This window comes from Aplidium turbinatum, chromosome 2 (genome assembly GCF_918807975.1).
Source record: "Aplidium turbinatum chromosome 2, kaAplTurb1.1, whole genome shotgun sequence".
Lineage (NCBI taxonomy): Eukaryota > Metazoa > Chordata > Ascidiacea > Aplousobranchia > Polyclinidae > Aplidium > Aplidium turbinatum.
The window spans coordinates 39,079,729-39,089,959 of NC_137473.1; the positions used below are offsets into that span (position 1 = coordinate 39,079,729).

At 39.3% G+C, this 10,231-nt stretch overlaps 1 protein-coding gene across 1 annotated transcript; it reads right to left on the reverse strand.

Moving 5' to 3' along the window:
* Positions 1–1,355: 1,355 nt before the first annotated feature.
* LOC145764282 (receptor-interacting serine/threonine-protein kinase 1-like) lies at positions 1,356–7,584 on the reverse strand. Its single transcript, XM_082575904.1, has 5 exons — positions 7,495–7,584; positions 3,739–3,911; positions 2,755–3,478; positions 1,921–1,948; positions 1,356–1,462 (listed from the first exon to the last, which is right to left on the reverse strand). Exons 1-5 carry the CDS (start codon positions 7,582–7,584, stop codon positions 1,356–1,358), a joined length of 1,122 nt encoding a protein of 373 aa, XP_082432030.1.
* Between the last annotated feature and the right edge of the window lie 2,647 nt (positions 7,585–10,231).

A 10,231-nucleotide genomic window follows, 5' to 3' on the forward strand; every position in this document is an offset into this window, starting at 1 on the left:
CTGTATTTGTAATACAGCATGATGTAATTTAAGTATTCTAAGGGATGCACCAAAATTACGCGCTTTTTATTACTGGCAACGAGTGTGTGCAATTTTGTTTCAAAGTTTTAAACAAATAAAAGTTTCACACTTGAACTGTATGATCATTTAAAGTACAATAGCCTAAATAAAATTAATTTTAAAAACGTTTGACTTGAGTTTCCTGAAACTTTATTTACTGCATAACCGGAAACTACAATCTCGCAAAACTAGAGATTTTGGGTGGACTTCCAGTTATCTGTGACCCAAACTATCAACTTAAGCGACGATTTTTTGATTGATTTGAGTTGAGTTATTTATTTCGTCTTGTTTGTAAGCAAATGCAAGATGTGACATCACACAGTCACCTGATAGGTATGATGGTGAATTGACTTCGCCAGAGTATGCAGCGGAGTGAAAATCATTTTTTGATATTTGTTTCAACATGGAAGTGTTCTGCTCCTTTGGCATATAGCTGGATGAGGAGCAAGCTTGTGATGCCTGCTGCTGTCTATTCATTGGTAAGTTGGAATCTGAACAAACATAAAGTGTAACGAGACCAAATTTACACTTTTGACAAAAATATCGGCAACCAATCTTCTATATCGTTTTGCCAATATCATTTCTTAATCATTGCAGAATAGGTGCTATGGACCTGGAGATAATTTTCCTTTTTGACGTTATGGCCTACAATTTCATCAATCAAAGGTAGGTTGGCCAAAATGAACCCAACTGAGCGTTCTGTCGCTTGCTACCACGCATCACTGTTAAGATTGTATCTTACAATGGTAGTTGAGTGTTCTTCGGCGCTGATACGCGGGTATCAAAAGTGAGACGGTAACGTTGTGATTCTATTTGAGATGTAGCCTAAAAGCGTAATAATATTTTCGTAAGTGGGAATCAATCCAACTATCGGGAAGGATTAGCTTTCCAGGAAGATATCAGTCACAGGAGATTCATTTCGAAGAGCAAAATTAACAAAAGTAGATCAGTTGATCACTCTTTCCATCGGAAAGCTATTAAATAAGACAACCAAGCACTTCACAGTGCCTGAGACGATATCCTCACGTTTGTGGTTATTGCACTGCGTCTTTGGAAGGCGCTGTAGTACACGTAGGCCTACACCATATTTCTCAGTTTGGGTTTACATTCACACTTTTATACCTTGCACTTTACATTACATTTTACACTTTACACTTTATACATTACACTTTACACTTTTACCTTTTACACTTTCATACCTACACTCTTCAATTGAAATAGGTTTTTGTTACAGCAAATATTTTAATACAGTGTAGTTCATACGCTGCCTTGTAATACGTTAATAATTGCTTAGTTCACAATTTTTTTTTTTTGTTATTACCAGAAGTGGTGTGATCCTGTGCAACGTTAACATGGGGTGAGGAGAGATTAGGGATAGGTCTTTTCACGCCAGAATGTGAATCTGTGGTTGTTGTTTTCAAACTTTCTAATAAAACACATTGTTTAGATAAACTAGTGTTAATTATATTATCACCTGCCTATTGTTATTACAATTTTATGAGGCTATATTACTGATATTATTAATAAGTTTATGACTTTTTTTGAATGCTTTTTGCGCATTGACAAATTCAACGTCAGCTTTTACAACACTTTTATAACTTAAAAGACCAAAACTAATATACTCATACTGTAGATGTTTCGGTAAACACGTAAATCATGGTGCGAAAAATAGGTTCAAATGCAAAGTTAATATATCTAATCTATTTATTAACCTAATAAGAAAATGCATTTCCCTTTCAGTAAGCAAAGCTACTATTATAGTGATGACTTTTGTAGATTTAAGTTTACTATTTTCTTAACTGAAGTAATCCTTAGAACAAACAACCACTTTACCGAATAAAAACATAATTACTTAATAACAGCTAAAATTATTTAACGTTGAACTGGCCTTCATTTTAAAAACTTCAACATTTGCTTAGCCTTACCATCTCTTCATTATTAATTACGACAAAATTATTACGTAATAATATCTGTTTACGTTAGCTACAAAATTTCAGATTGTCATCTATAAAATCATGAATAGGTTACCATATCTCCGTAGGCACCTGATGTATCGGATAATAGCGTAGATACCCCAATTTGCCCATCTGTGAATTGAACACTATCGCCTGAAATAATATTAAATTAGTTGGTCATGAAAAATGTGAGTTGTCCCAACAAACGGTATAAACTGTGGTCGACTAAAAATTAGAAAAGTAAACCGGTTATTCAAGCAAGTGGTTTGCTTAGGTTGACAGCGATCCAGTTTTTCTTTAAACAGCTCAACAATGGGCTCAAATAAAAGCATATTTTCTTGGCTATAATTGCTACTGTGGGAACAAGAAATTATCTTTTTAGAAACTCGATTTTTCCAAAATAAGTTTTAATAAGTTACGTTGATGAAGTCAAATGGACAATACAAAAATCATATACCAACCTCAGTGGAAGGGCTTATACCCTCAAACGCCCTTTTGCGTATGGTATGCTACTGGTTGTGACAATGTTTTTAAGGTTAATTTTAAATTTAGCTATAAACTTACCTGTAACTTTGTCAAAATAAGGCGGTTTAAATCTTCCAAGAGATACACAATAACAATCTTCTCGTGATGGATATTCTATCTCTATGTCTTTCAATGCGTCAGCAACATCCTTTTCTATTACAAGATAATGGCTTCCGTCACAATCCGAAAGATGATGAAACAAACGATCCTTAACTTCTGTCATAGACGGCCTTTTGTTGGGGTCTTGGTCCCAGCATGCAATCATGATTTCTTCCAAAAGTTCAAGAATAGAAAGTTGGTTATCATCAATTTCTATCATTTCTTCTTTGTGTTCATTGATAGTTTCAAGATCTAATCTTTTACCATGAGTCTTTACCTCTTCCAAGAAAATTTGTATCAGTGCTTCTGCAATAATAGGTTGCTCACGAGATAAGACCATATGCATAGTCATTCCAAACCCATATGTGTCATGCTTTGCTGTAATTTTTCCAGACGGATTTTTTAAAAATTCTGGAGGAGCATATAGTGGTGTATACTGATTGCTGGTTGGTTTTGTGTTAGATTCCGCCAACGTACTAGTTGTTACGGTGGTAATTGATCCAGTGCAGCTTCTCAAAGCAGCTCCTCCAAAATCAGCAATTTTACAATGCAGGTCGTGTGTGAGCAGGATATTGTCTGGTTTGATATCTCCATGAACTAAACGTTTTCGTCCAGAAATATTGTGAAGAAAAGCAATTCCATTTGCAATATCATAGCAAAACCGTAGCCGAAGGTACCAAGACAAATTCACATCTTCATCAAGAAGGATATGTTTCAGACTCCCAGCAGGTAAATACTCCATTACGATAGCCATTGATCCCGACCATTGTGCCCAGCCAAACACTTGAACTACGTTTTCATGGCTTGCTTTTTGAAGATGACCAATCTCACGTTTAATCCTATAGTGAGAATAATAGAATAAAACCCTGGTAAATTTCCAACAGCACACCATTTTACAGCTTTATGACCTACGCTACGGAACTGAGGAACCTAACAGATCCTAACACTGAGATAATATAAGTTACACTCGGTAAAACAATTGGACATTTAAGCGGTTACCTGAATTGCTGTCTCATAAGAGACCGTCAGGCAAAACCGCGTGAGCACCATTTGGCTACTCCAAACAATATCTTAAAACAAAAAGTACTATATCGCTCACATTTTTTCGAAAAGTTTTTTCTCCCCTCTTCCACCTTTCATAGAAGAACACTTCACGGCAACAGTTCCGTAAGTTTCGTGAAATCCCAGCCTGACGACTCCATAGGACCCTTCTCCTAAAAATCCCTTACCTTCGGCTATACATGATATTTCGTCAGTACTGAAGAGTCTTACCTGCAAAGCAAAGTGGTGCATAAGTGTTTTGAAACTACGATAACTTTACCAAACTGGTTATTTCTGCTTAAAAGAATTGCTGCCAGCTGCGTTTGGCAATCTTAAAAAATTTATATTCGAACCTAGCTCGACAGAACGTCGGCCCGACACTGCGCCAGAGCACAGGCTGTGTCTCGTCAAGACAATTTAATGGCATGCCAAAATAATGGGAGTGGATGGTCATTTTATTTTTGTTTGGATGCGAAACGTACATAAACCAAAAACGTACAGTGTGCATCCAATGAGAGAGTGCGAAAACCCAGCCCAATCTTGCCCTTGTTGTCACCGCTGCTTCACATCCACCACTTCCATTTATCCGATCACCCAGATAACAGAAGTCTGTCACTGTTTCGATGCCATGGCAGAACTCACTAATTCCTGTTGTTTGTTGTGTTGCATCCCTAATTGCAGCGTACTGTGTTGTCACAATAGGCACAAACCAAACATGATTATTATTACATTCATGAAAAAAAATTACTGCAAGATGTTGTGCTAAGCAATCTCAGTAAATTGTGTAGGCTATTTAAGATCTATAACAACATATTTATCTGTTCAACATTTGTTTTATATACTCATTTGAATGACTTAAATTGCATTGGTTTGAAAACGCCAGTGACGTGTGGCAAGACTCGTGGTCAGTGAGACCTTCTGGTTGCATGAACTTTGTTCTACTGATATTAGGCTATAAAATTGTTTGAAACAAAAATTATTTGAAAATCAATATTTTGTTTATATTTTCTTTCATCTTAAGGTGATAGTCGTGGGTTTCGTTTTGTTAAAATGGCAAATACAGGAAATAGCAACTTAGTGGAAATATCTGACGTGAGTCGGACGTTTAATTTTCTTTTTGGTTATTTCAATTAAGTCATGGCTTGACTTGTTTTGTCGAATTTTCTAGAGAAATCTTGGTAGAATTTGACTAAAAACTACAATTAAAGTAGTACCTTAAAACAAAAACAGTTGGCACTTTGCCTTCAATCTTCTACAAGAGGAAGGAACTTGATGAAGATGGTGATGATGAGTGCTTGATATAAACAATGGCAAATAAATATAAGCACAGTTTTGGTGTAGAAGTAATTGCAACAAATAACGTCCATGCTATTAAGTTTCAAAGAGAGCGACTCAGTTTAAGATTGAAAAACATGTTAAAATGAGTTTTAATTATGTTAATTTTAGCAAACAATAACCACGTTTTATTTTGTGCCCTTTGCGACAACATTATAATAGTCTGCACTGATGCGATGACTGATGCAACACAACAGACATCAGAAAGAAGCGAAGGGACATATGGTCTGCTACGCTTATTTTGGCATGCTACTATGAGTCTTTGCCGAGACATAGCTGCATACTCTACTAGAGTGGTGTCGAACCGACATCCCTTCAAACGTTGCGCAGAAGTTCTCACCACTAGGCCACACAGTCGAAATTTTTTTACATTTTCTGCTATACGGTCAGTTTGCCGTTTTGTATTTATTTTGCCACATTTTATCTTGTGACTGCAAGTCCTTGCACCATTTTTACTTTCAGAGCAACCTAATAAAGTTGGGGGGTTTCTTGGATACTTTTGGCTGACGTTTAGTTGGTTACACTTTCCAATCCAGAATGAATCACCATTCAATATGGAAAACGATATGTTCATAACTTGTGATAACACATGCAAGGATGTTTTGTTAAATCGCGATATGCTAACAGCTAACTGACTAACGGGCAATTAAAGTTATAGAAAGTATTCAACGTGGTGCTTACTTTATCTTCCATTTTTCTAAGTTGTCAAAACTCGAAATTGTAAGATGTTAAACACTTCGAGAAACTTTTGATAGTTTGCAAGGCAAAGCAGAATATATGATCACTAGGTGGTAATAAAAAATAAGTAAATGTTATTAAACGCCTAAAAAATTCAAACATCGGTTGTAAAGTAGTATAGGCTACTTTTTAAGTTATTACGTTAAGATTATGAAAGTTAATGTAACCATTAATTTAGCTTTAAAACTCGTGCTGTCGCTGCAAGATCGTGTTGTTGACGTCTGCCTTGATATTTCAGTCAGGTATAATGGTAAATGACCAACTTTACAAACAAAGATATAGATATGGCAAGATCAAACAATGTTCACTTGTGGTTCAATTCTCGGCAAATGCGTTAAATCAAGGCCGTTGTGAAAATTATTTGTGTCGGAAAACCGAAGACTACGTCATTTGTAACCCTTTAGTCAAATTTAAAATTCCTCATTGTAAAAGGCCAGTGTTTTAACCCGTTGCGTGTGGCGTCAATTGTCGAAAGAGCGTCTCTCAGTGCGGCGACCTACGTGTCAATATAAACAAGACAGTAAGCTTAATCAAAGACTATTTTAATTGAGTAAAATAGCGTTATGGTTATGACGTCATCACCTTTCCCGCTTCCCAAGGTTTTTTACAAAGTCGGCGCCTATGTCCATACGTGTCGTCTATAAAGCGACAGTTTAATTCCGTCATCTGCCTGTCAAGAATACAGTTCCACAGCGCCCTTAAATCCTCATTGCTCTTGATAGCTGACGTTTTCCCAGCGTTGTGGTGACAACAGACTTGTGAAACTTCGAAGTCAGCTTGCGTTTACGAGAAGTAACCACGTCCCAGTTAGTTATCTCATATGTTACCATCAGTTCTTCTGTCAGTTTGAGCACGTCACCAAACTTACCCTTCGAATCCTTGCGGAAAGTTGCATATGTAGCTTTCAGTGTGAAATAGTGATGCCACAGACAATTCAGTACCACTTGGTTGTTCTACTGCATAGTGTTGAACATTAATATTTTTTTCATGAAACTGATTTTGGGTGGGACCACTGTTAATCTGGGTGGGCCTGTACCAATCAGGCCCACCCGGTAAATCCGCCCGTTTCTTAATATTTTGTCATTAATAAAATCTTCTTCACATTTTTCACAATCTTTGCATTGTTAGTCATGTGATCTGATGTAAAACCCACAGCAACAAACCTGGCGTAAATTTTGCTGTATGCAAAAAGGTTCGAAGTCATTTTGCGGTAGCTGTATGTGTTGCTAATATCCAGAGATATCTTCTTTTGGATGATTTTATGTTTGACGACATTCATCATGATCAAAGATATTGGATTCTTCTTTTGTCCGCCGGGGAACTGATTGTAGAGGATCATGTTCTTTGTTATTTCGAGGTTGTCATTGATTACGTCAGAATATTGCTGTTTCAGGCGTTCCATATTCCTAGTGCAAAGGAGCACTCTGTGAGGAAATGGGTACCGTACCACTACCATCACGTTTTCGGCACAATTTGAAGTTTGTGATTCTACAGGATTATATTGATCTTTTAAAGTCATCTCATTTTTATCCTCCAAGTGCTATTCGAAATGAAACAGCGGATAGATGAGGTGGAAGGAGATGTTTAATTTATTTTTCTTTGAGACGGATCTTGTTCCAAAATAGGGTTTTTCATTGTGGATCATATTTAGAGATCTTCTTTTCATTTTGGATTTTCAGATTAATGTACATGTTTTTGTAGGATGTGTTTTCCAAATCGTGTTTCAAAGTTTTCAACTTACAGAAGGATTAAAGATATCCGAGTACATCTCCTTTGGATTTGTGCCATGTGGAATGCTATTGGAGAATAGGAAGGGGTTGATGTGCCTCATGTTGTAGCTGAAGTTAAAAATGGTCCATTCGTGCCAGATTTCAGTTGTCAAATTCTGTCGATGCAACTTGTTTGAAATTTTGACTGGATGTCTATCATGTTTTTGCCTCCATCTTTGGCAGGAGGAAACGTTTTGCTTCATTGGAGTTGTTCGAAAAGTGAGGAAGACCAGAGGAAGTCAAAAAAGAATTGGTTGAAGTCTTTGATATGCTGCTTTATTGGCATCAGCACTCTACTCAGATGTCACGTGACTGGTATCAGTAGAGTGTTGGTGACGCTTTCTCTCGAGAGGGAAAGTCGTCTTGGTTTGTGGATGTTTGCAGTTTGTTAGGTTTTAATGATCGCTATCTGCCAGTTCTTTTTATCGAGTTCAGCCTTGTTTGTTCCTAACCAAATGCCTAAGATCTTGATGTAATCCAAGGCCGCAGTGACAGGAAAATGTTGCCAAGCTTGGTGGGCCCGATCGGATTGAGACACCAGGAATTGGGTCATTCCATGGTTCACTTTCTGACCGGTTATGATCTGATACAGCTAGTTATGATGAAGTAAAGCATAGGCCTACTGAGAGGACGTCCCTGTCATTCTGATCGATGCTCCTCCAAGGTGTGATTCGGATGAGCGTCGAAAATCTCTAGAGCATGTTTTTGCTTGGTGGTATTCCATTCGTCGCTTGCTAGCGATGTCCTGCGAAAGTTCTATTAATCAATTTTTGAGCATTTGTTTTCCTTGGTTATCCATAAGAGCATGTCGAGGGGTTCCGTCTCTGATATGACATGTGGATATTCTAATATGCTGTTATTGATTTTGTATGTATATTCACCCCATTTACGATGATGTTGATATTTAAGGTGTAATACTAGTAAGTGTGTAATGTTCTGATGCAGTGAAGAATTCGTGCTTTATGTTATGATAATTATCTAGTGCATGTTCGTTTATGTATATTCTGTCTACTCTAGTCTTATGGTTGTGGTTTTTATAGATGAACAGTTTTTAGATGAGTGTTTTGTTCTTGTCTGAACACGTCATCAGTTGGTCATGAAGTATAAGTGTTGTAAGTGCTTTTTTGTCTTGACTATTGGTGAAACGTTGTGGGTTACCGGTGTCTAATGGATTAACAATCACGTTAAAATCGCCAAGCATCAGCACATCACATCAGCACATCAGGGGGGGAAGAACAAGCACCTTCTCGTGGTCCCTTCCGTCAGTACAATATCTTTAAAAAAAAAGATATGCGAAGCGAAGCTTGTCACACTCGAGCAATACAGGCCCAGGTTCAGCGCAGGGTGGATAGGGAAACGCCCTTCTCAGGGCGCGGCAGCTCCTCTGTCGAAAAGTACCGACGACCCACCGTACTGCAGCTGAACACCGAGGGCATTACGGCCAGCAAGCTCAGCATCATCGAGTATCTGGCCACAAAACATCATGCTCTCGTTATTCTCCTCCAGGAGACCCACTGTACATCTGTGGATAAGTTGGTATTACCCAACTTCACACTCGCAGGCGCAACCATCAGCAGGAAACACGGCCTCGCCACGTTTGTCCATGAGCAACTGAGCTGGACGCCAATAGACCAGTCCAGTGCCCAATCGGAGATAGAGTGGTTATGCATAGACATATCAGGCTATTATATCATCAATGTCTATAAGCCACCACCCTCACGCTTAATACCAACAGCCGTTCCAGTGTTCCCCCAACCCAGCCTCTATGCTGGTGATTTTAATTGCCACCACGTTGACTGGGGATACAACACCACCAACACCGACAGAGAAAGCCTGGCCTCATGGTCAGCCAATAATAACCTCACCTTACTGCACGATCCCAAGGGTGCAGCGAGCTTCTTCTCCGGACGCTGGAACGCTGGTACAAACCCCGATCTGGCTTTCGCAAGTGATGACCCCGATAATTGCCAACCGGACAGACGTGTGCTAGAGAAGTTCCCCAGGTCCCAACATCGACCCTCGATTATCACGGCTCCAACGCTCATAATGCCTGTCCCGAGCAAGCCTGTTAAGCGATGGAACTTCAGAATGGCTAACTGGGAGTACTATAGCCTCCTCACCAATGAAGCCACACAGTATCTCCCATCCCCTCACACCAACAACGTGGAAGAAGCCTACCAGGACTTTTGTGATGCAATAACATCAGTGGCAAAACAATCCATCCCCCGCGGCCTACGAAAGACCTACATACCGTGCTGGGATAAGCAGTGCGAAAGCCTCTACTCCGACTTCCTCCACGCCCCTCAGGGCAATGACACCAACAGCTCAGCCACAGCTCTGCTGGCAAGGCTGGACTTAAAGAGGAAAGAGCGCTGGACAGAAGCCGTTGAATCAATCGACTTCACGCACTCCAGCCGCATAGCATGGAGTACACTGAACAACCTAACTGGCAGATCACGTGCCTCTCGTCAACAATGTCCCGTTTCAGCAAATTCCATCGTCTCACAACTTGTGGAGAACGGGAAATACAAATCGAGAGACCGTGAATCAGATAGGTCCGTCTTGCAAGAAATGACGGACCTCTGGAGGGTAACAACCCCAGACGGGGACAACATCTCGGGTAAGTTCACCCCGGAAGAATTTTCCGCCGCCCTCCAGCACATAAAGCCAGGTAAAGCCCCGGGCCCTGACCACCCATGCCCGGAGTTG

Excerpts from the sequence above, each read along its gene's own strand:
- LOC145764282 (XM_082575904.1), bottom strand. The coding sequence starts at position 7,584 with ATGAGGCACATCAACCCCTTCCTATTCTCCAATAGCATTCCACATGGC. Across the intron at positions 3,912-7,494 it reads CGGATATCTTTAATCCTTCT|GTAAGACTCTTCAGTACTGA; the intron begins GTAAGTTGAAAA and ends TTTGCTTTGCAG. Across the intron at positions 1,949-2,754 it reads AAAGGCCGTCTATGACAGAA|GCCAGTTCAACGTTAAATAA; the intron begins GTTAAGGATCGT and ends TTTAAAATGAAG.